Source organism: Spermophilus citellus (genome assembly GCF_964194105.1).
Source record: "Spermophilus citellus genome assembly, chromosome: 9".
NCBI lineage: Eukaryota > Metazoa > Chordata > Mammalia > Rodentia > Sciuridae > Spermophilus > Spermophilus citellus.
Genome location: NC_138191.1, coordinates 134,579,200 through 134,604,540, shown reverse-complemented (window position 1 = coordinate 134,604,540; position 25,341 = coordinate 134,579,200). Strand labels below are relative to the sequence as shown.

The window sequence follows — 25,341 nt, the reverse complement described above, 5'->3', positions numbered from 1 at the left end:
AGCCCCCAAGATAGACGCAGAGCCACCATCTTGGACACTGGCCCTTATCAGCCCTGCCCCTTGCTCACCTGGCCATTTTGTGATGGCCTGGGTCTGTCCTCAGATCTTTATCCCAGTTCCCTGTGCCTGCACTTTCCTCCCAGGTCTCCCCAAAGCTGGCTTTTCCCTCTCATTCCAGACTCCACTCCAGGTCCCCTCCCCAGAGGCCTCCCAGAGCCACCTGAATTCATCCTGACCCCTCTGCACCCTTCATCTCCATCAACCTGTCTTTTAATGCTCCTGGCATCTCACATTATCCAGAACCATCAGCTTCTTCATCAGTTTGTCCCTTTGAGGGAGAGATTCAGTCCTCATCACTGCAGACCTGGATCCTAGGCCAGTCCACGGCATGTCCTGGCTCTTGAGACACCTGCTGAATAGACCAGTGAATGAGTGAAGGGACACGTGGGGGAGTGAACCGTGCGTGCCATCCGAGGAGGAGAAAACGGTCTCTAAGCCACTGAGAATTACACCCAGGGCAGCCCACTGGCAACTGGGTGAGCTGGGAGCCCCCCACTGGCCTCTCCCGTCAGCCAAAGCATCTCCCAGCACGGTGCCCTGTCTCCCGGACAGCAAGGGAAGCCCAGGGACAGCTAGGGAAATCGCCTGACCTCCTCCCCCTGATGGCACTTTTCAGCTTTCCCTGTAAGTACCCCTTTCCCGTCAGCTCTCTCCAAAGGAGCTGCTGGCCCGATTTACCTACGACCACCAGAATTAATGGCCATCCTGGGTAGCTAACGTCTTAACAGCTCCATAGCAACAGAGATTTGCGAATGCCAGCAAGTGTTTTTTCCAAAGGGACTCTACCCCCTACACAAAATAGAACATTTTGAGTGAAATTTAAACACAGTTTTTGAACAGCACTGTTCGGATTTCTTCACACTTCACAAATGCTTTCTTTGCAAACATGGGTGTCCCAGTTACCCTGGGCTGGTGCCAAGGCCCTCAGCCCAGCGTCTGTTTTCTCAGCTTCAAGGCAGCCGCGGTGAAACTTAAAAACAAACAGGGGAGAGAGCTGTGGGTCTCCCAGCCAAGAGGGTGTGTGTGTGTGTGTGTGTGTGTGTGTGTGTGCGCGCACACACGCTGACATGATGACCGTGTCTTGTTCTCTCACCCCAGTGATGATCAATTAGTGATAGCAACCCAGAATTCTGCTGTGAGATTCCGAGACCCTGGCAGAGCTTAATGCTATCTGCCACCCGCCATCTACCAGCCACCAGCCACCAGCCACCGTGGTTTAGTAAAAAATTTCAAGGGCCAAGATGAAGAGTGGGGTTTTGTATGACAGGAATCATCCTGGTAGGCCCCTGCTCCCACAGAAGAAACCAGCAGAAATTAGGTTACAAGGAGAACCCCAGGAAACTCAACTCGCTGAAGTACCCACCCAGAAGGCCCTGCAGCACCATTCACCCTGCCCAGCAATGGGGGAGGAGGTGGGGTGAGGAGGTGGGTGGACAGGGAGAGTAGTGCCTCCCACTGGCGGGTACACTTGCTCTCCTCCTAACACGGCATCCAGCCCCAGCACAGGGGCTCCCTGCAAGTGGTCCAGGCTGAACAGTCCATTCACCACTGCCCCAGGGCAGGGGTAGACACCTGTCTACAGGCAGTGAGCTTCCTTCCGACTGAGACTCTGCTCTCAGGAAGCTGGGGGGTGGAGGAGGGAGATGGACCGCAGCCCAAAGTTGAGGGAGAAGAGTCAGGGCTTGCCATTGCTGAACCCGCTGAAAGGGCCTCTTTGGCCTCTGGGCGAAGGCACTTCTCATTGGTTGGGAGAAGGAGGAGGGCTGTGAGGACAGTGCGTGCGTGTGTGCGTGTGTGTGTGTGTGTGTGTGTGTGTGTGTGTGTTGGAGCTGGGTGGGAAGTAGGTGGAACATGGAGGGATTCCAGGCCTTGGGAGCAGAGTGGGCAAAGCTGTGGCAGAGCCGCCAAATGGTCCTGATTTTGGAGACGGGGGATGTGAGAAGAGCATGGGGGAGGTATAGACGGACAGCGTATTGACCTGACTTGGGAGGCCATTGGTGTCAGGAGTGGCGTTGTGTTCACAGGAAATTAGAGCCATGGAGGTCAGCAATGGACGGCACCAGCCAAGCTGGGACTTGGAAGACGACTCCGAGAGTCCAGTAGGAACCAGTCAGGAGGCCTGGGGCCAAGGCCCAGGGACAAGGCAGTGCGGGCCAGACTGGGCAGTAGCCTCAGAGACTGAGAGAAAACTCCTTGCTGTCCCCTTGCTTCCTCTTCCCTTCCCTGGGCTCTGCAGGCATTAGCAGCACCCTGGAGTCGTGGCCAGCTGGGGGCTCTGTGGCTCGGTGCTGCCCCTGCTGGCAGATGCAGGTGTTGGTCTCAGGGTGATGCCTGCAGATGCCCCAAGGCAGCTGGAGAGGCCAGGTCTTTCTATCACACCATCGAAGACGGTGGCTCCAGCAGGGTCATCAGCTCCCTGCAGGCCAGACACCCGTCCCAGTGGTGGCCTCAGCATCCACCAGAAAAGGGACATTGCAAGGCAGAGGTCGTGCAAGGATTGAGGGACTCACTCTGCTGTTGCAGAGGGCGGGTCAGGGTAGCCCCCTTGGCTGGGCCCCTGCCTGTGGTTTCAGGACTTGGCAGCAAAGATGGGACCTGAATCTATGTTGGTATTCAGGCCATCGAGGTCCCTGGCTGAGGGACAAGCTGGCGTTGCCTGCAGGTGCAGGCTCTGGGGAGCGGCGGGCCTGCTGCAGCGGCTCTGCAAAGGGTGGCCCCAGATTCTCCTGTGTCCTTAACACAGCGGGTCCCATTATTACCCAAGGAGGCCTCCAGGTTATCAGCGAGCTCCAGGAGCCACCGGAGAAAGGGAGAAGATAAAGAGGGATTTAAAAAGAAAATAACAAAAAGAAAAACTGTATTTTCTAATCCAAACCTTGCCCTGCAGAGGCTTTGTTAACCCCCAGTCACTCTTTCAAGACGTAACTGTTGAGGGCCACAATTACTTCAGTGATTACAATTTATCTTGTCCTACCAAGGTATTAAAGGGGAACTGGGGAACACATTAAAAAAACATACAGCCCAATTTAATCATGATTCCCTCCAAAACAATTGCTGGAACCTCACTGTTACAGTTACCAGAGCATAAAAATCCTACAGCTGCTTGATGGCCGGGCTCCATCCATCCTCTGCCGCCTCGCAGGGGGCCCATTTGTCAGTCAAGCGAGAGCTGGGTGTTCCTGTCTTCAACAGGATTTAGTGGAGGGGCTCCCCAGGGGCTCCCCCAGAGCAGTGGGTTGCTAGGTCCCAGTCTCCTAGACTTCCCAGCTTAGAATACCTGCCCACCAGGAGGATGCCAGGGCCCTTCCAGCCCCCCATCAACCTCCCACCGGGGGCTTGTTCTCAGTTGAGGCTGTGAAGGAGGCCAGCGTCGGGGAAGCCAGCCTTGTTCCCAGTGTCACTTTGGCAAGCAACAGCCAGCTCTGACCTTCTCCATCGCCTCTCTACAAAGCAAGGCAAGAGTAGCCATTGCTGCTGGGCAGTTCTGAACATCAGTGGGGGGGGGGGTAGGAGGCCAGGAGAGGGTTGGTGGGTTCCCTGTCATCTTCTCCCTGTCCACTGGGTGACATGGGGCAAGTCCTAGCCTCTCTTGGCTCTGTTTGTCCAACTGAAAATGGAAGTGCAGGGACAAAGTGACCTGGAGGATCCCTAAGCTTCCTCCTGGTTTTATGGATCTTTAGAAGAAAAGGCCTGTGGTTTGCAGGGTCCTCAAGGGTCTTTCGTGCACACATTTAAATGCATAAGCATCCCAGGGAGAGGGAAGCAGAGGTCCCCAGGGAAGGCCTGGGGTTCCTCAAGGGCCTGGGAGTCACTCCATGTCAGTTGCATCCAGATGAGGGCTAGAAATGAGCCCAAGTGACCCAAAGGATCCCGTTAACCACAGGATACGGCAGGGTTGGGGTGCCACGGTAATCTCTTTGGATCCACAAAGATTCATAGAATCTCTCTAGGAAATATAGTTTTGATTTCTTCAAGCATATTAAGAAAGAGAGCCAAGAATTGTCTCTGAGACCCTGTTTTCATGATTGGACAAGAGTGACTGGGGTGTGGCCCATCGGAAGCTCTCTGAGGGCCTGTGCATTCACTGGAGATAAGGACACTTCCTTGGTGTTGACCAAGAATTGTGTCACCCTGCTGCTACTGGCTTCTGCCTTCAAGAACTGCTCTCCCAAGTGAGCAAAGGCTGAGTCATTTTGGTCTGGATCCACACTGAGGTTCTATGGGACACTTTATGGCCATGTTGGGCGATGAGGCAGTGGTAGTTGGAGAGGTCGGTGATGCTGGTACCCGGCAGTAGCTTACTGTACATCAGGCACGGTCTGATCTCACTTCCCCTTCACAACCACCTCAGAAAGTAGGCACGATTAGTATCCCCACTTTATAGGTGAGAAAACCAAGGCACAGAGAAGTGCTTGCCCAAAGCCCACAGCGAGAAAGTAGCAGAACCCAGACGCCAGTGCAGACCGGCTGGGTGCACTGCTTGTTCAGCATAGGATAGACCTGTGTCCAGCGGGGTGGGACTTTGGTGAGCTAAGTTGTTGCAGTAGAGGTGATCACAACCAGTCCTACCTTATGGGGTTGTCATAAGAATTAAAGGAGCTAAATCCTATAGGACTTAGCACTCAGCACCTGGAGCATGCAGGTGTAAAGAAATGGGAGTTCCCCATAATCCCAATGGGGGTGGTAGTGGTGTCGGCTGTCACCTACCTTCTAGACAGCCTGAATTGTACAGTGAAGGACATTGTTGGCTTAACAAAAAGAAGACATCTGGTCTAAATTCAGAGTTAGGGCTCTTTGTGAGTGCAACAGAAATCTCAACTTGAACTGACTTTAGGGTAAAAGGAAACTTGGAGGGTCCAATCCCTGCAAAGTCTTGCAGTGTGCCAGATTCAGGTACGACCAGCTCAGGGATTCAGTCACTGGCATCGAGGCTTAGTGCCCCTGCCCTCAGCCCTGCCTCCTCCATGGCTTTCCCCCTTGGGCTGCATGTGTTGGCAAGAGACAGCTTCTGGGAGTGATAGGGTTCATCCTCCCCAGTTCAAGTCCAGCAGGAAAGGCCATCCGTGTCCTCCTGTGGCTCCGGCAAAACACCAAGGACCAGCTCTGATTACTCCCAGGGGTTCTGTCCCTGAGCAATCACCATGGCCCAGAGAAAGCCGGGCTCTGAGTGGCCAGCCCTAGACTGAGTGGCAGAAATGATTGTTTCCCTAAAGAAAATTTCAGTACTTTTGTCAAAAGAACGCCAAATGCATTTGAGCCTCATCTAGCTCTGCCTCCCATCAACCACGAGGCCATTAGGCATCACGTGGCACTTCTCTGTGCAGCGGGTGGTGCCACATGCCCAGCCTCCTCCAGAGCAGCTATGGCGAGCAGATGGACAGGAAGGCTCAGAGCACATCGGCCCTCAGAGACTCCTGGATGACTGGTACCATTGTCATCAGATGGGGCTGATTCACTGCCTAATGGGGCACAGATCTGTCCCAGGAGCAGGCTTGAGGTACATGTCCTTGGAGAGAGTGGGAGAGACAGGAGAGGACATGAGAGGCAGGTCCCTTTGAGGCTAGTGTACCCTGTGGATTGGGAGGGAGGGAGGTCAGAGGAGCAGGGTCTGCAGCCCTCTGAATCCTGACCACCAGGCACATGGGTGGCCTTGGCCTCTGGCTCTGCTTGCTAGGAGTTCTCTTTGTCTCTGGAAAAGATCCATGGCTTCTTGTCCCAAGGCTCGTGGGAGCAACTCTTGTGGTGATCTCTAATAAATCAAAAATTAGTTCAAGGTGAGAGCAGAAGACACACAGGACACAGACCAACAATCTCATCCAAGCTCAGACTCTGCCAACCGCAGGGCACCAGCCTGCATCTCAGCAAAACCCTAGCAAGCACGAGATGGATGGGTGGACACAGCACCCAGCTGACACTTCCAGCCTGGATCCCTCCCTGCGGGGCACCAAGTATCACGGTGACACCTGGGTTCAGGTCAACCCCCAAGCTCTCCCATTTCCTGATCTCCTTTCCTAACTCCTTATGGATCAGCCACCCAGGAACTAATGCCACCAGTTTAAAAAACAAAACAAAACAAAAAAACCTCTTGGTACGTTTCAGCCCTGTTTCCCTTAGCAACACATTTAGTGTCCCTCCATGTAGTTGATTTGTGGTAGCATGACCTCCGTGAGCTCCAGGGTGCAGGGACACTCTCATTCTTAGGATTTGGGGAGCTGGAGGGAAAAGCACTTTGGGACCCTTTTAGCCTTTGTCTTGCTGGACAGAGAGGTCCTCCCTGCTTGAGGCTGCCCACGCCTACAGACCCCACTCTCGCCATTGCAGATAAGCTCTGTGATAAAGGCAGCCTTCGTCATTTCCTTTCCAAGACCCAGGTCATGCCTACCTTGCCAAACGGGGCCTGTGCTGGTCCTGGCAACTCTGGACCAGGAGCCTCTGTGAACCACTGGGGTCCTCCAGCTGGGTCACCAAGGCCTCCATGGGCAATTTATTTAACCCTTCCCCAGCTGCTGCCTTGCTCTCCACCACCAGGAGCCATCTGTCACTCATCTACCCATCAAAGTGACCCCATGAGATCCTTCAATACCTGCAGAAGTTTAGCATCATCTGCAAACATGGAGATGTAATTGGACAACCCTTCTCCCAGATCACTTGTAATGATTTTAGATAAGCCGAGGCCTGGCCCCAAGCCAGTGTGAGTCCGGTGGTCTCCATCTGTCCATTCAGAAATGCTCTGCACATCTGCACCCCGCAGGAGCCCCGGGGAGGCAGGTCTCGCTGCACCATAGCTCCCGAGAAGCCTCGTTCCAGAACGGCTTCACCTGCTAGGAACCTTTGGATAGAACCTTCTCAGAGGCTTCTGAAAAGTCCAGATGGGCAGGAAACTCTGGCAACCCTTGCCCCTTTATCTGATCTGCTCACAGACGATGACAAATCACCCCGCACCCTGCATTCTCTGAACACCCAGAGCCAGCCAGGACTGGGCTGGGCATGGTCTGCCCCACTGGTATCTCTCCTCCTCACCTTCAGACCGAAGGAGCAGAGCCAGCCAACCCCTCTGCCAGCATGGGTCCCGGAACCCTGCACCAGGTGGAAATTGTTTAACTAGATTCCCATGACTGGAAAATTCTGGTAATTGTGTAATAACAACAGCAGCAGCACTCAGCAATTACCCAGGGTTTTCCATCTTCAGACCACTTTACCCACATTAACTAATTAAGTCTCCCAGCCTCCCTTCCAGGCGGGGAGGGCTGCCGGCCCCAGACGCCCGCTGCCAGGCGCACTCGCTTGATGAGGGCAGCCCTTTCAAAGGGCCTTGGGGATCCCCTGGTCAGCAACCTCTGCCCCCATGCAGACTCCCCAAGCCTCTTGCTGGGCATCACTCCTAGCCCCCCAGGCCCTGCTGGGCACGGGTGAGGAACCGTACAATACCTGGACTGCAGTGGGGGTCCCTGGGCCCAGCTAAAATACAGTTGACCACTGGCCCTGCCTATTCCTGGGGGCCCCAGGCCACCTTCTTAGTTCCTGCTCCCTGCCTTCCCTCTTTTTGCTGTAACTGTCCCTGACTTTGAGGACCTGGTCTGTCCCTCGGAACTCATGTCCCTAGGAACTCATGTAGCCATCCCTCTACCTCCCCTATGCGCCCCTGTGGCTCCTTGATATGGAGACAGGGTGTCTGCAGCCTTGGCCTCCCCCAAGGAGCTCGCCTGCCTGGCAGGACCCTTCCAGCCGCCCGGCCCTGTGTTCACAGCTTCGTCCTCTGCACCATCTGGCCAGTTCCCTGAACCAATTTTGCACCGTGCTGCTATTAATCGGGCTGTTGCTGCCCCAGATCCTGAGGCTGCGTGCACAGTCCTCCTCCCACCAAGTCCCAGGGCCCCGGGGTCTGGGCAGAGTAGGGGTGAGGAGATCCAGGATCTGAGTGCAGGCTGGTTTGAGCAACAGGAGTCTCCACCCCTCCAACACTCTCCTCTCTGTGAACAGGGGTAGAAATAGCAAACTGCATCCTCAGGAGACGGGAGTGACTGAACCAGGACACACACATGTGGCCGTAGCTGAGGCCCAGCACACAGCTGGCTTCAGAAAGCCATCTTTGGAAACAGAGGTCCCCAGTGGAAGGTGTGTGCTCAAGGAACAGACACACTCCTGTCCCGTCTTGTGCCTAGAGCAGCACCCAGCCCACCCACAGAGATGGCAGAGCCCAGGAGGACCTTCCCCCATCTGTGTGTCCTGCTGTCTGGACTGCAGGGCAAAGATCCGAGGAGACAGCAGCCTCCAGAGCCCAGTGACCCCAGGAGACCTGAGCCGCAGGTGCCACCCACTCTGGCCCTTCTTGGGAAGTAGAGTTCTCCATTTCCTTCCACCCTCCGGGTCTCAGCTCCAGGCCCTCAGGCCCTCCAGGAGGTCCTCAGTGGAGGACAGAGGGGAATGGAATTCCCCCTCCAGGGGCTTGGGGACCAGCTTCCTTTCTGGTAGGGCCATCAGCCCCCACCTCATACCTTTACCCAGGACAGAGAGAACAGGTGGCAAGCTGCCCGGGGCAGCTGGAGCTTGGGCAAGAGGATTTTTCTCTGCCTTGCAGCCAGGTGACACCCCCAGCCCCGAACTGCCTCCTATCATCATTTATTCATTCCCTAATAAATCCTGCCCTTCTTTCTGCCAGCTTTGCACTCCTGTTTTATGGGCTTCTACCCTCGTTGTTTATGAAGCACCCAGGTACAGGGAAGGCTGTGCCTCTTAAGACCAGGCTCATGGGGCGTACGGAATCTGCGTAAATGGCGCTAATATGACAAATGCAATAATACAAGGGACTTGTGGCACCAACGACGCTGATTTACTTGCTCACCTCCCTCCTTCCAGCTGGTGGCACACGGGCCACCCCCGCACCCCCACGGCAAGTGGGGAGGTGTGTGGCACTATTACATGCCATTATGACTTTGTGGGTAATGTATACATTTCCACTATCACACGGCCTCTCTCCTTCATTTTTCATGAGAACTGGCACGAGATTAATGACTGAGCCACAGAAGAAACGGAACGCCATGCCACTCTGATTTATTGACCACTTAGCGTTGATGAAGCTGCAAACAAGAGTCAAACAGATGTTGCAGCTGCATTTTTCTTTATCAAAACCAAGGTCTTTTTGCATTTTTAACCACTTCTTGGGTTGTTGTCCTGCTTCCTCCACAGCAAGGGTGCTGGCTGGCTCTGGACCTCCTCCTCTCTGGTGGTGGCAGAGGAGACAGGGCTGGGGTTTTGGGACCCCACCTGGCCTCCAGCCACCAAGCATCCACCCCAGGAGTGTCCAAGAGGAGGACGCGAGAGCCCCAGGGCTAAAATTTGAGTCCCCTTAGAGGGTCTCCAGTGAAGAGCTTGCGCTGCGCCCCCAGCTGACCCCAGGAAGTGTTACACACACCCTGGGTAGGCTTAGCTTGGAGGACCTGCTCAGCTTCTCCCTGCACACTAGAACCCCTCTCCCACCTCTGTCTCAAACCCGTTACAGATTACGGAACACCCATTTAGCAGGCCACGTTGGTGGCCTTAAACATGAGTGCTGGCTGGGGGTCAGGTCCTCACCTGCCTCACCTCCCAACAAGGTTAAGGCCATGCTAAAGAACAGGCGCTAAGGCTGGAGAGGTCAGCTGCCAGCCCATATGTCTGCTGCACCCCTTTCTCTCTCATCTGGTCTTTGCCACCCAATCTCCTTTCTGTCCCCAGCTCTGGTAGGGGTCCGGCCCTCCAGGCTGCCATGGACTGAGTCCTCATCTTGTGCTCCCTGGCTGGAGGCTCTGCGAGGGGAGCTGTGGCCCCCAGGCTGGTGAGGACCTAAAGCCAGCCCCAAACCAGGAGAGGTCCACCATCAACACGCCACCTGGGGAGCCCCAGCACAGGACGCAGGGGGTAGGGGTCAGGGGGATGGGGAGGTGTCACCTGGGTCAAAGACAGAACCACAGGAGTCCAGTGCAGCCTGCTCCCACCTGACCCAGACCCAGTCTCCTTCACCCTCACGGGCTGGGACTTCCTGCTCATTGCTTTGAAGCAACCAGAAAGGAAGGCTGAGGGGGACCCGAGGGGACCACAGTCTGGCTCCTGTGGACTGGAGGGCAGCAGATCTAGAAGCTGGAAGCCAGTGGTCACCAATGTGGGGTCCTCACCACCACCACCACTAGATCTGTGAAGCCTGGAGGGTGAGGTGCCCGGGGGTGCTCGTCAGGGACAGGGTGGGGCACCCACAGCCCTCATGGGTTCTCAGAGAGGATCCGCACCTAAAGAAGGTTGGGAGCCAGCCGTGCTTTGCAGTTGTCTAGACAGGGCCTCCCGTTCAGAAGCGCTTCCCTATCCTTCATGGACCCAAACGTCCAGAGACCCCAGCCTGGGAGGCAGAAAGACCAGAGGTCACCATTCAGCTTTGTTTCAATCCTCAAAACCTGAGTGCAACATCACCAGATGCTGGGGTCCCCAGGGGCTCGTCCCTGAGGTCTGGAGATGAAGCAGATGTGTAGAGCATGAGTTGCCATCATGCCTGGGGGTGGTGAGGCGGGGGAGGCAGAGGGGAAGGCTTCCTGGAGGAGGGGGGATGCTGACCCTGTCCTCAGAGGGTAGGTAGAGACTGGCCCTTCAGGCAGACTTCAGAGCTTCCAGACACAGCAGGAACTTCAGGGCGTGGGCTTTGATTCCTTAGCAAGCAAGGCCTTGTCGGCACAGCCCCTGCCTGCACCTCCCCTTGCCCCCCCCCCCGCCCCCGCAGCCCTTCCCAGGCGCCCAGGCTGTGCTCCACTCAGAAAGGCTGTGGGTCGGAGGCTGCAGCCTTTCATCTCCACGGGGCTGACCTGCCAGCTCCCTCCTGCGGGGCCAGGCTCCTGGTCCAGAGACTGAGATCAGAGGAAGCCCCAGGTAGCCTGCTGGCCCCTGCAGCCCTTTGATCCTGCCTCACCCCACTCAGCAGCTGACACTGCTGCCGGGCCAGGCAAGCTCAAGTAGGAGCCCGGCCCCAGCCCGGGAGGCCAGCATGCTGCTCTGCAGGGAGAGGGCAGGACCAGGACCCTTGCTTCATCTGTGTGATGGGCATGGCAGATCTGCCCAGCCCACCCGCCTCTTGGGCATATTGCAAGGATAAAGTGAGACGGGAGGTGGGAAGGCATTTGGGCCAAACAAAAAGAGGCCACCAGATGTCTTGGCAGGTCTGGAACTTGGAGTCGGAACCCTGGCTTCCCGCCCAGGCCCGTCCCTCACCAGGCCCTGGGCTTTGGGCAAGCTTCGCCGCGCTTGTCTCCAGACAGAGGGTGCCCGCCCTGCTCAGCCCGCCTCCCTGGCTAGCTGGATAATGGCTGGAAAGTGCTTTGAAAAGAAGCAAGTCCTGGGCCGACGTCAGGGATTATCACTATTATTAAGGAGCGCGAGTCCCGCAATCCAGCAAAGCTGCCACAAACGAGGGGCTCCCCTTGGCGTTGATTTAATTTCCTGGTTAACTGAGCGTTGGCAAGAAAAAAACTATTTCCAACCCTTATTGGAAATCTTTTTAAATTCCTCCCGTCTACATTCTCACACCGGTCCTGGTGTAGTCATGAGTCTTTATTTATTAATGGCTTGATTGATTCACATATTCATTTTGTGCTTTTGCTCTGACCACATCCAAAAAAGCAGGTGCAGACTTGGCTTCTCCATGCCTGGGCCCTGCCCATCCCACTCTGGTGCTTAAACCTCAGCTGGGAAAGCTGGGGCCCGGGCCGGGGCCGGCATGGGAGGGGCTTCCACACAGTGTGTTCTGTACTTTCTCGTGGGATCTCTGTATATTCTCATTAGTTTCCTTAGAATCGTACAAGAAAAAAAAATAGCTCAAGAAATGCCTGCAGGTTTGGGTCAAAGGGCCCAGCCATTTCTTTCCAGGTGTGTCCAGGTGCATCTGTGGAGTGATGTGATTGTTTTCAACAAATTCACAGGCTGAATAAACAGCCTGACAGCTGCCTTTTCTTTGTTTTGTTTTGTTTTGCAATAGGATCTTGCTAAGTTGCTCAGGGCCTCACTAAGTTGTTGAGGCTGGCCTTGAACTTGCGATCCCCCTGCCTCAGTCTCTTGAGCTGCTGGAATTACAGGCGTGCACCAGGCTCAATGGCCTCACTTTCCCAGTTGGGGGGATGGTGTGGAAAGGCCCCAAGGCCCCGTGCTCATTGCAGCAAAGCCGCTGCCCCACAAAGGCCCCTTGGCGTGTAACCATCAGAAATAGTGGTGGGCAGAAGGGACGAAGGGTGTTCAGATCGAATTCACTGGGGAGAGGCTGACCCTCTTAAATAGAACCACGTGGGGACCAGCGGTGTCCTCAAGGTCTTCAGCCTGACCAGGGGGTCTTCCATTTTTAAGCCCCAAACGGGCTTCTAAGGAGGTATCCCTAAGACCCTCCTGGGGGAGGCCACAATGGAGAGTATGGGTGGAGCTGGGTGCAGGGAGAGGACCCAGCCCTGAGAAACAGGGGCCCCAGGCCTACAGCTCCTTCCCCCCGGGGAAGAAGGGCAGGATGGCACCTGGGTGGGGAGGTCCAGCAAGCTGTGATGAGAATGCAGGCGTTGAACACAGAGCGGGGACGAGGGACAGTGGGGCAGCTGCTAAAGGGGGCTGGGCAGGGATACAGCCGACCTCACAGATGGGGTCCTTGGTCACATGCTTGCCTGCTGGTGTGGAGGTCAGCGGCACCAGGGGACACTGGGCAATGTCTGAAGACTATTCCTGTTGTCACAGTAGACAAAGGAGGAGTTTAATGGCAGGGGGTGGTAGAGGCCCTGGAGGTCACTACCTTCCCACAGTACCCAGGACACTCCCCAACAGAGGATCACCCAGTTCCTGGCATCAGTGTGCCCAAGTCGAGCAAGCCTGGGGTGGGGACAGTCCCTGCCTGCACCTCTGGGGGCCTGGGGCGCCGCCTGCCCTGGACATCCTCTGTGCCGCCCGCATGCTGCCCGTCTCTGTGCTCTCCCCCCAGAACCCCGACATCGTCCTGGTGCACTACCTGAACGTGCCGGCCATCGAGGACTGCGGGAAGCCCTGCGGCCCCATCCTCTGCTCCATCAACACCGACAAGAAGGAGTGGGCAAAATGGACGAAGGAAGAGCTCATCGGGCAGCTGAAGCCCATGTGTGAGTAGCCACACGGGGACCAGCCAGTGCCATCCAGGCGGGGCCGGGGAGGACCCCCAGCGGCCATGGGGTCCCAGCCACGGAGCCCCGTCTTGCTCAGATGATGGCGCTGCTGGGAACCTGGCTTTCACAAAGCTCCCTCATGTCCCTACATCCGCTTGATCCTCAGGAGCCTCCTCTGTGACTCCCAGGCACATGTCAGGTCCATACGACCGACGTAAGGCTTAGAGACACGAAGCAACAGGCCAAGCATGCCCTGGGCCTGTGTCTCCATGCCCAGACAGGAAGCAGGGAGGCCAGGGAGGGGAGGACCTGGACCCAGGGCTGCCTCAGCTCAGACTGGGTGGGGAACCCTTGATGGTGATGGAGCTGGATTCCATTTTGTCAGCAAAGCAAAGCTTTCTGAAGCCGTCAGGTGCGAATCACTGAGTGCAAATCACAGTGAGTCCAGGAGGCTGAGGCTCAGCTGTCCCTTGCTTCTGTGGGCCACAGCTCCTGGCCACTACAGGGCTCTTAATGCCACTCCAGCCCCTGACAGCTGGGCTCTGCAAGAACAGACCCAGGGCTGCCAGCCTGAGAGGAGCGCGGAGTCGGCTGGTGCCAACAGGGGCCCCAGGGTGCAGGGTTGTCCATCACCCAGGCTCAGGCCAAGGCTGGTCCCTTCAGGACCTGAGAGAGCCCATCTGTGGGTCTCTCCAAACCAGGGCTACCTTGTCAGGCACCACATACAGCAGATTGTCAGGTACCACATACAGCAGAGCCACTAAGGTGTCCCTTCCTTGGAGATCCGAGCTAAGGCTGGGGCCACCTGCAGTGATCAGCTCGTTCTGAGTCCCCTGGAGGCTCACACACCGCCCCCCCAGCCTCAAGGCTGGGGATGAGGGGCAGGAGGGACAAAGGGTCCTCCACGGGAAGAGAGGCCTTCTAGCTCGGCAAACACCAAACTTCTTCTCATGCCATCCTCTGAGCCAAGTGCCCCCAAGTCGGGGGATCCGGCCCGTCTGGCCTCAGTGCTGCTGCCTGGAACCTGGAACCAGGTGGCCCCAGGGCCTCTTGAGGTCGGTCTCCTTGCTGCCCTCCTGTCTTCACTGGCCTCCCACCCACTCACTTTTAGAGCTCAGCCCATACAGCCCCTTCTTATAGGCCCCTCACACATGCACCCAGCGTGGGGGCCTCCTCAAGACCCCCAGGGGAGACGTCTGTATGAAATCAGCCCCCATCGTGATGAGCCAGAGTGGCCGCCGGCCTCTTCCTCCTGCTGCAGAGCATGGCGAGGCTCGGGAAGCTCCACAGAGAACTCCCGGGAGCGCCTGCTCTCGCACAGCACTGGGCTCACGGGGCTCACAGAAGGAACCATGGACTGTGAGCAGGGCCCTGAGCAACAAAGGCCCTGGAGCTGAGGCCACCCAGGGACACCTTCCCAAGGCCAGACCAGTGGGCCTGGCACCAGAGGGCCTGCCCCCCAATTCTGATATAGCATTGAGGGGTGCAGGCTAGCCCTGGGTGTGGGACTCTGCCCCTCCCCACCCTGGCCTGCTCACCCTTGCTTCTGGGCCAGAGCAGGGACTGCTCGTGGTGGGCTCTGGGGCCACCTGGCCAGGGCAGCAGGGAGAGCCAGAGCTGGGGAGGCAGCTGGGCCCTGGTCCTGGCTCTGAGGCTGCCTCACGGGTGACCTCACCACCCTCTCTGCTCTCCAGTTCCCCCTCCTCAAAGGCCAAGAGTCCAGGGGCCTCTGTCCCCAGACCAGCTGCTTCCAACCAGCTGGACAGGGCTCACTCAGCTCCTGGCTTGGGTCCCATGACCAAGGACAAGGGTTCCTCCTCCCTCCCATTTCCTGGGAGTTGGAGTCACTGCAGGTGCTTCAGGATGGCCAGAGTCAGGTGCTTCTGCCCCTTGTCCAAATCCTCAGTGTCCACTGTTGGAGATGGCAGCTGTGCCCCGTCCTCTCCGGGCCTGCTGTCCTTTCCCCTGTTCTTCAGCAGGAGCGACTCCTGTCAGATCCCACTGCGCATTAGGGCCCCTTCAGCAGAGAAAGGCCCATCTCACAGCCAGGAGCAGCCGCTGGCCCAGCAACAGGCCCAGGAGTGCAGGAGCAGGGACCCGCCAAGACATGCTTCCAAGAGGAGCCTCCCCTGAGAAGGTGGCCGCAGCCCCGGCCTGGGCCTCCCAGACATCTCTCTCCTCCACTGACAGTGCTTCTCCTCAGGCCACCCCCTCACCATTTTCCCTGGCACCTCCACCTACAGGAGCGCCACCTCCGGGCTGGGTGGGGGACTTGGGCTCCGCGGACTCCAGGAGGTGAAAGCCAGACCTGTGTTGGCCTGGGACACTTAGCTGGAGGGGCTGAGTGCCTGCTCAGAAACCTGCAGTGCATCACGGAAATTATGTAAAACGACAGCAAACTCCCCCCAAATCCAATAATGCTCCGCTCTCAGGTCTCGGGGGCGGGGGGCAGAGCGGCAGCGTGGCTCAGAGCTTGCCTGCGCCGGGCTCCACTTACAGAGAGACGTAGCCCGGGAAACACGGCTCCCGGAAACACTTTAGATGCCGATCAGGCCTGGAGCACGCAGAGGGCACCAGCTAGCCGTGTTTGGGAGAGCACAGGTGTGCCGAGAGCCAAGAAGCCATCAGATTTGGTTCCAGGATCCGGAGTGCCACCCAACGTCGCAGCCAAGCACATTAGCTTCATCACATCTTCACATAAATCACAGTCCTTCAAAGACTTCACAGTTGGATTTCCTGATGTTTCCAAATTTCTCTGCCCGACAGCAGAATTGTCAGTGCCTTAATCAAAATGTTGTGCTTATCGGCGGGAAAGGGAAACGCAGATCCGAGGCCCTGTCTCACCTGTCGTGAGATGGAGCTCAGGTCTCCTATCTCAGGTATCGAAGATACATGTTCCTGAGGCAGATTGGTTCTGAGGGTGCCACTTTGATTCTTGCAACCATGCCCTTTGGGCAGAAGGGGCCTTCTCTTCAACCTACAGTCTGAGGAATGCCTCTCCAGATAAACACACACAGAAAAAAAAATTGAGCTGAGCACAGAGCTGCACGCCTGTAATCCCAGCAGCTCAGGGCTGAGACAGGAGGATCACAAGTTCAAAGCCAGCCTCAGCAAAGCAACTCAGTGAGAACCTGTGTCTAAATAAAAGAGATGTGGCTCAGTGGTTGAGTGCCCCTGGGTTCAATCCCCAGTACCCACCCCCCAAATTAAGATGTCTGATAGAATTCCCGATATGTTTCCAAAGATCCTTCCTGTCCTCTGTAACCCCTTCCATAGTAGTTAGAATATAGATCTGGCTGCTAGGGAAAATACCAAAATAACAGTGGCTTAAATAAAACAGAAGCATACTTCCCTCTCACATGATTTGCAGTGTGGGGTTGATGTGGCAGGTCCCCGTGGAGGCTCCTTCCAGCTGGCTGCTCAGGGAGTTATTCTCAGGGAGTTATTCTCTTTTAATGATCCAAGTGGCTGCTCCCGCTCCTGCCATCACAACTTCATTTCAGTCAGTGAGAAAGGGAGAAGAAAAAGTGGAGGGTAATCTCCTTCCCTTTAAGGATAAGTTCCAAAAGGTACATACAAAATTTCCACTCATATGTCATATGGTCACTCCTGGTTGCAAAGAAATCTGGGAAGTGTAGTCTTTTGCCAAGCACTTTGAGGAATAAGGTTCTGCGCGTGGATGATTCAGGGCGGAGCAGAGCTGCGCTCAGCCTGTGGCCTCATCTTCCTGGCTCATGGTGTACAGAATTGCTCATCTCAGTTCAAGGCCTGGGATGATCGTCGGGGGTCCCATCTGACGACTGGAGTTTACAGGACTCAATGAGCAGCAGGTGAAGTTCAGCACGGCTCACCCTGGGTATGCCAGGGCCTCTTCCAAGGCAGCTGGTTGGCGGGCACCAGCTCTGCAGCCGGCTCACTCCCCGGTGTGAGCGAGGCCCAGGCAGGTGCCGGTCTCCCTCCTGGATCAGCCTCCGGGAGACAACCCAGTGGGGGCTGGTCTCAGCCGGCTTCTGTGCCTGGTTCTGCCAGGCTGGGGGGAAACTTGGCCAGAGGTTCTAGGCCGCTGCCCCCACCTTCCAGAGCCCACCTTCCCCTCTGAGAGCATGTGGCCTTCTGCCCTGGCCTGTTTCTTGGCAGCTAGACAAGAACAGACATGCCGGCCACCTCCCAGCCAGCAGGGGGTGAGGATGCATCAAGTGAGGGACAGGGGCGTGGCTCCAATGTTGTGTCCACAGCCCTCCCAAGTGGTGAGCCCGCCCAGCTGTGCCCACCTAGGCACACTCCTGGAGTGCCCTGGCTGGCTGGCTCTGCATCACCAAGGAAGGCCTCCCCAACCCCAGACGTCACTGGGCAGATCCGTTCACTCCCCTGGCCCAGGCTCTACCCGGCCTTCCTGGACCCTGTGCCCCTCCCGGCCCCGAGGCCTCTGTGTCCTAGGCAGCACTGGGAGGTGAAAGCAGAGCGGTGGCCGGGGAGCCAGCCTGGCCCTGAGGCCTGCACCCTGCCTGCGCCATGCCACGCCTGTGGCTGCCCCGTGCCATGCCCTCCTGCCTCATGAGTGTACGCCCACCTGCTCACACGGCTGCCCTCGCAGCCACAGGCATGTGTTCAGGGACAGGTGACACACGTGAGCTTGCAGGGAGATGCTCGGTTCTCCGGACCCCACTCCCAGAGCAGCCTGGCCTCCATGCTGGGAGGTCCAGACCAAAGGCACTTGCAGGAACAGACACCAGTCAGGCCACATCACACACCCAAGCACTGCCCCTGAGAAACGGCTCTCCGGGCTGGGACAGCAGTAAGGGTGGAGGAACTTCCAGGAGCGGACAGCAGCTTGATGGAGCCTCGGCCTCGGTGAACCGCCCCACCTGGTAGGTGTCCTGGCCTCTCTGAGCCTCCACATCCTCCTTCCTGCACAGGGGTGATGATGGCCCTCAGGCCCCCTGGCCTTTAAATGACGTCACAGAGGTAAAGGACAGTGTGTCCAGACGGCAGCCGCACCGTGAGGGGAAACCACCCGAAGCCGAGCGCCAGCTGTCTCCAGAGCCTGGACCTGCTGAGCCAGCAGTCAGCTTGTGCCAAGCGCTGCACAGCAGGGGCCACCCAGAGGCCAGCTGGACAGTCCCTCGGGGCCTCCTCCAGCCAAAACCAAGCCTCGAGCAAGCTGCCAGAGCTCCCGCTCAGTCGCCCAGTGCTCGACCCCAGGGAGGTGCCAGCGGGAATGCCAGGCCTGCCCTCAGGGAGCCCAGAAGAGGCGGTGCCAGCTAGCGAGCCCTGCACGGTGGGCACTGCGGGCAGAGCTGGCAGCCTGACATGACACAGCACCATGGGGCTCGGGGACATCCTGACAGAAGGAGGGCCCGGCTCTGGCCTGGGAAGCCTGTGGGATTTGGGAGCACACCAGAGGCCCAAAGGGGCTCCAGGCAGGGACACAGGAAGGAGGAACAGAGGGAAAGCCAACAGGAGGTGCAGCAAGAGGTAACGGGCCTGTCAATCAGGCTTACAGGGCTGGGCAAGAAGGGGGGGCCACGTTGGATGTGAGGGTGGACAGAGGAGGGGTGTGAAGGGGGAGGGATGGGAGCGTGAGGGGGCAGAGGCCCTGGAGTATGAGGGGTAGAGGCCATGTGGGTGTGCGGGGGGCCCTGTTAGGTATGGGAGGGAGGTCATATTGGGTGTGAGGCCACTGAGGCCATGTTGAATGTGGGAGTGGCGGCCATGTTGAGTGTGAGCTGGGAGGTCCAGGTTGAGTGTGGGGGTGGAGGTCAGCCATGTTGAGTGTGAGCTGGGAGGTCCAGGTTGAAAGGGGATGAATGTCAAGTTGATGACAAGACAAGGTAGCTTGTTGACAGCTTGGTGACAGAGGCATTGTGAGTGTGGGTCTTGAGGGTGCTGTTGTGGCTCCCCCCAGTCCTCGGTTACCCCAGTCCTTTGTCTTCGCTGCAGCCTGTGGTGTTCCAGGTCTCAGCTGTTCTCCAGACTCTCCCAGAAACAGCCCCCTCCAGCACAGCGCAGTAGGGGGTAGTGCAGGCAGCCCGCGTGGCTGTGGACGGGACTCCCTGGCTGAGCCGTGCTGCAGCAGTAGAGAAAGGAGACAGAGGCAGCTGTCCCTCCCTGGCGCTCTGGCGCCCTGGAAGGCCAGAGGCCAGCAGAGCCGTGTCCAGAGCCCCTCCCTCTGCGCTGCCCGAGAGGCCTGGCTGGTGCTAATACCCAAGCCTTGGGTTGTATATTCACTTGTGCTGCTTTTTATGATTTTTCAGACAAAGACCAAAGATTCGGTAAGGGGGGCTGTGTTTATTTGTTTTGCTGTTTTGCTTAAATTGTAATCCTGGTGATTATAGAATATCAAGAAGTAAAATCAACAAAGGCTTCCCTTTCCTGGGCCTCCCCAAACCCGTTCCTGGTCGGTGAGCGCCACCTGGTGGCTGGTGACAGCAACAGGGCTCAGCGACGGGCCCAGCTCTCCTCTGGACCTGGGCTCTGGAGGTGGAAGGGCCATGAGGGGCCAGCTCTGAGATGCTGGAGTGGTGGGGCTGGAGGAGGGGCTGTGTCCCTCCTTTCCTCCTACTCAGTCCATCCTCATCAGTCTCCACTGGCTAGCCACAAGCCGGGTGGGCACCGAGCTTGGCCCCTGCCCAGGAGGACCTGTGCCTAAGTCTCCACCAGAACCCATGGGGAAGGAGGGCGGTCAGCAGTGGCAATGGAGCTGCCCAGGCAGTGAAGCTGGGGCAGCCTGGGGAAGGCCGCTGTGGAAAGGGTTTGAAGATTCACTCAGAAATACCGTTGTCCAGCATCCCCACCTTGGAGTGAGACTCAGGGACAGCAGCCAGGAGCCCGAAGTCAGGAGTGAGTTTGGGCACCGTCCCTGGAGCCCAGAGGAGCCAGCTATGATTTTACCCCCAAATCTATGAAGGCACAGCAGAGCCTGAGCAGCTGGTGGCTCTGTGGCGAGAGCAGGGATTCGCCTGGGAACCACCAGGGCAGGTGAAGAGGCAGCCGGGGCCCCAGCCCCGTGTTGACTGCATGTTGGAGCTGGCCCTAGGAGTGGGACGTTGTTAAGCAAGATTCCAGAGCTGGAAACCCCAGCCTAAAGCTGGCTCTGGTGAGAGGCCAGCACAGCACCCTGTCCTGGACAGCAGGGTCAGCACCTTTAGGGGGCACAGGCTTCTGGGAGTCAGCTGGTCCTCATCCCTGGGCAGGGGTAAGCAGACTGAAGACAACACCGATTTTCTTATGGCAATTCCCGGAGGGTGGCATTGCAAACGTGCACCAAGAGTTAGGGACACAGCTTCCGAGTATTCCAGGACCTCTGAGGTCTTTCCCTGGGCAATGGGTTGAGAGCCACTGCCCTGGAAGTTTCCGTGGGTTGCAGCTGAGGACTTGGTTCTGGTGCTGGGCACTCGTTCACTTGAACTCGTTCACAGGAGAAATTCTAGAGTTTCAATCTGAGCATCAAAGGAAGCACATCTAATCCCCAAAGCAGGTCCAGGACCAGGGACAGCGGCTCCGTCCCTAGGAGCAGAGGCCCAACTCCCTGCCTGTGTCCACTGACCTGAGTCCTGCAGGTTGTCAGGACAGTGCCGAGAGGATTTCCCAGGGAACTTTCCCTGGGTCAGGAGCTGCTGGCTCGCAGCGGGCAGGGCAGGTCTCTTGCCCTGCTCCTGCCAGGACCCGCAGCCGTCTCCCAGCCTGACACGGGGCCAGCCTGGGTTTCCCAGGGGCTGGCTTCCTTTGCTGGCTTGGAGGATCCTGGTTTGTTTTGCAAGCTCCCTTCTCCCTCAGGCTAGGTTCTATTGAGCGGCTGTGGCCTGAGTAGAACTGAAAGAGAAATTCTTCCTTTGATTTCCTGTCTCCTGGCTGCTTGCCACTCTGCACTGCTTTGCGCTGGGTACCCCTGCTGTCACCAGAGGCTTCCTCTCCTCCATTCACCAACTAGTGAGCGGGTAGAGTGGCCTCGATGCTAGGAGCGGCCTGCCTCCACCCTGCCCCTGACTCCGCCAGAGCTAATTCTGAGCACTGCTCTCTTCTGGGTGGTTTAGTGGTATTTGGAATTGCTGCTAAGGTCTAAACCTTCAGATCTTACGTCTCTCTACAAAGGCTCTGGGCCACGTGGGTACGTCCACACAAAAGAGCACACCCCAATAGACGGAGCCTCCTCCAGGAACCACCTCTGGACACCCAGAGGACACCTAAGTCCCAGCGCCCAGAGCAGCCTTACAAAAAGCAAGACAGAAACTGTCCAGAATGCACTAGGTCTCCTGTCCCCACTTCCAGGGACCTGGAGGGACTGGGCAGACGCCATCTGAGCAGGGCTGGGAGGCCAGGCTGTGGTTACACCCAAAGGGGAGAGAGTATCTCAGAGGTCAGAGGCTCCGGAGGCGGAATAGCTTCCCACCTGCCACACAAGCAGGGCTTCGGGCACATCCACGCCCCTGCGACTGCGCAAAGAATTCCCAGCCTCCGTGATGGTGCCACTTAGCACATCAGGAGGACATTCTGAGAGCCTTGAGCGGCTCTGAAAAGCCACATTGTTGGTCTGGTTGGATGGGCTGGGTGGAGATGTTCAGCCAAGGCCACTCTTGATGTCACTAAGCTCCTTGGAGACAACCTGGGATGCCAAGCATGGCGGCAACGGGAGTGCCATCTCCCACAGTCTGACTTCCTGATCTTGGACACCTTGGGGCCAGCTGCAATCCCCTGGCAACCTCAAAGTTCCTGTCCCTACCCGTCACCTCTGGTCTGTACCACATGAAACTAAATGGCCAGGGTAAGTTCTCCGCCCCCAGCTGTACCCTGGACCTTCCTCCAGGGGTGTGTAACCTTGGAACAGAGCCTGGGCCTCCTGGTAGAGAGGGGGACCCTGATGCCCATGTCCCAACAATGCCACCCAACAAATACAAGGTGACTCTGGACACGGCCGGCAGGTCCCCACACACATGGCCAGCACACCGTCCACCCAGGCCCCCCTCAGCCTCTGCACTTCTCGAAATGAGGTTTCTGAAAACTTTGTCCTCAGGACCAATAGGAGATGGAGACCTGAGTGGTGAGTCAGGAAATTGAATGGTATGTGGGTGTCTGGGCGTAAGAAGTTAAATCTAATGAAAATTTCATCCAGTTGAACCAAGAAATCAGAAGCAGGGCCATTCTTCCTGTCAACAAGAATACAGTGAAAATTAAACCAATGTGGCTGCCATTTCCCATGACCTTGTTGCCATGGTGACGGCCTTCTACCATCAACAACGAGGAATCCAAGGGGCCTCTCATTCACTCCCTGACAGCACACGGCTGCCTCCCCCACCCACCTCCGCCACGTGGTTCATAGTAGAGTGACCCCGTGTCCAGGTGTGCACACAGAGAGGCGGAGAGATGGCCACAGCACCCCTTGTCCACCTTCTAGATGGCCTGGTTTGGACAGGAATTCGGTCGCCCTCCGTATGGGTCTTTTGGGGTGGCGGTGCGGGATGAGCCCAGGCTGAAGAGGGGGAAGGAAAGGGCCCCAGGACAAGAGACCACCACTTGTCCTTGTCACCTGCGAGCCACAGCTCCAAGGAATCGCTTCCTCTGCAAAGAAAGGCCAAATGTCAATTCCAGCAGGTGCTGCCTGCTCTGTCGCCGTGGAGACCAAAGCCCTGTCATCCTTCCAGATCCTACTGCCCCACAGAGCCAAGGGGACAGGGAGCCCGGCCCTCCCTGGTCCCTGGGACCCTCAGGGCTGAGGGGGCTCTCTCCGAGGATTCCTTTCTGACCGCCCGTCCATCTCCTTTCCAGTCTTCCCAGCATGATTTTCAGAGCAGAAGCTGTCATCTTTCTGGGGGCTTCTTTGTCCTGTGGATGCCACCAAATCAGAGCCAGCTCATCTGGGTGTCCTTAAAGTCTCTTGGAGAAGGAAGACAGATGAAGAAAGTGACATCCAGAGGAATCAAAGCTCTTCCTGAGGTCACACAGCATGCAAGAAGAGCTTCCGCCACACTGTGGCCTGGCCTGGCCAGCTGGCCGGCCCCCCCTCCCCCAGGGCTCTTGCATCTAGTCCCTTCTTCCCGCCTCACTCAGGAGCAGCAAGCTCAGAGAGTCACCTGGCCATCAGTAGGGCTGCACAGGGTAGCCCCATCAGGAATGAAAGTCTGTGGCTTCCACAGACCAGGGGAGGCCACCTCTCAGCCCCAGTCTATCACTCAGTGGGTCCCCTCAAGTGAAGAGGCTGTGACTCAGAGCCAAACGCTGCCCCAAGTCCCTGCTGCCTGGGATGAAGCCTTCCTTTGGGTTCCTTCCTGTCTAGAAGCTCCCCTAAATGCACCCATAACCTGGCACCCAGCCTGCCAGGGGAGGTAGCCAGGTACCTCTAGGAGACCCCAGGCTGCTCCAGCTGAGCCTGCAGACCTGAAGCCTTGCTGAGCCCTCTTTCTCCCTCAACCTCCCGTCTCCTCTGTGAAACCTTGGGGCCCAAGGGGGAGTCCCTCTGCCCTGATATGGGTGGCTTGGCCAGCTGGGCACTGCTCATTAGGGCCTGGCTACCCTCCTCCCCAGCCACAAGGTAGGACCTGGCCCTCTGGAGACAGCTCTGCCCCCTTTCAAGCAGAGGGAGTGGGAAGCAGGATGGTCTCCCGCACGGGATGAGGCACCTGGCCTGCTCCAGGTGTCCGAATCCCCAGGGCTGCTGGGGAAGCCAGGCTCCTCTCCAGAGAGTACAGTGAGTCCAGCTGCACACAGAGGGGAATCTCCACCTTCCCTGCCCCCTGGTTAGCTGTTCGGAATTTCCGCACCACCTCTAGGAGCACATCCAGGGAAGATGCAGGCCAGCCTGGCAGCTTAGTGGAAAAGTGAGATTCTGCAACTCCTCCCAGCCCCACTGATCTGCTGTGTGACCTTGGGCAAGTTGCATAACTTTTCTGAGTCTTGGTCTTCATAGGAAAAACATGGAATAATAATTCTGCCTCAAAGTCTCATTGAGAGATTAGTAACATCTCTGTCCATGGTTCTCAAAGAAGTGTGCATCCAAACCCCCAGAGGACCAGAGTTTCTGATCACTGGTCTGGGTGGAACCTGAGAATGAGTATTTCTAATATCCCAGGTTGGGGAGGTCACCCCTGGAGAACCACAGCTCTGCCTGAGACCGCCCAGCCCAGGGAACTGCCCACCGTCGAGGTGTCATTAGGGGTGCAGATTACTGCCATTTCTTTTTATACTGGAGTCAACATCAGCTCACACGGTGCCCGGCACAAGGTGTTCAGTAAATATCATTGGTTTGCTGTTGGTGTGATCAAGAGAAGGAGGTCCCCTTACAGCTAGCTCACTGCAGGGGTGGGGGAGAATGAACTAACATAAAGGAGGGTGCTAGAGAGGGCGCGCGGGGTTGAGACCCTGGCCGTGCACACCTTCCTTCAACCAACCTTCATTGAGCATCTACTCTGTGCCAGGCCGGGTTTTAAGCTTGGGGGACAGCACAGTGAACAGTTCAGCAAGTCCTGATGCGGACTCCGGCTCCAGTGGGGATGGCGACCCGAGGTGGGAACCAGGGAGGGTTCCAGGAGGCAGTGGGGACTTGAGCTGGGCTGTGCTAGAACGGCAGGATCTAAGGTGGTAGAGGAGAGGGACACCTGAAAGTCCCTGTTGTCAGGGTCCCTTGAGCTGCATGCATGTGTACACACACACACACACACACACACACACACACGCACATACACACACGCGTGTGTAGGTGTGCAGAGCACGGGCGGGGCAGGGTGAGTCTCTCCCAGAGGCTCGAAGGGCTCCAGCCAGACAGCCCCAGGGAGCTGAGGCCGGGGCCCAGGGGGGCCTCATTAGTTTGCCTGCAGGGTGTGAGTATCTCCTCCAAACCCAGGTTGAAATTCAATCCCCAGGGCAACTGTGTTGGGGGGAGGCCTAAAGAGAGGAGTTCTGGGAATGGATTGAGGTCACCATCAAAAAGGACTCCCAGGAAGGGGTTCTCTATTTGTGTCCTTCCCCCACGGGATGAGGCTGAAAGAAAGCCCTCGCTGGGTCCCGCACCTTGATCTTGCACTCCCAGCCCCCACAACTATGGGAAGAAAGTTCTGCTCATTATAAATCTCCGTCTGTGGTATTCTATCACCCAGCCCAAAACTGGCCAAGACACCGCTGCGACAGAACACCTGGACAGGGGCTGAAGCCACAAGAACGTATG

The 25,341-nt window shown here is 57.2% G+C and overlaps 1 protein-coding gene across 2 annotated transcripts in view; it reads left to right on the top strand.

The window, feature by feature from the left end:
- Positions 1 to 25,341, top strand: part of CAMTA1 (calmodulin binding transcription activator 1) — a 693,838-nt gene that overhangs the window by 578,195 nt on the left and 90,302 nt on the right. For both annotated transcript variants that reach the window (XM_081306647.1, XM_081306646.1), the window contains one exon: positions 13,031 to 13,184. In XM_081306647.1, coding sequence (XP_081162773.1) covers positions 13,031 to 13,184 — 154 coding nt within the window. The remainder of the gene's footprint in view (positions 1 to 13,030; positions 13,185 to 25,341) is intronic.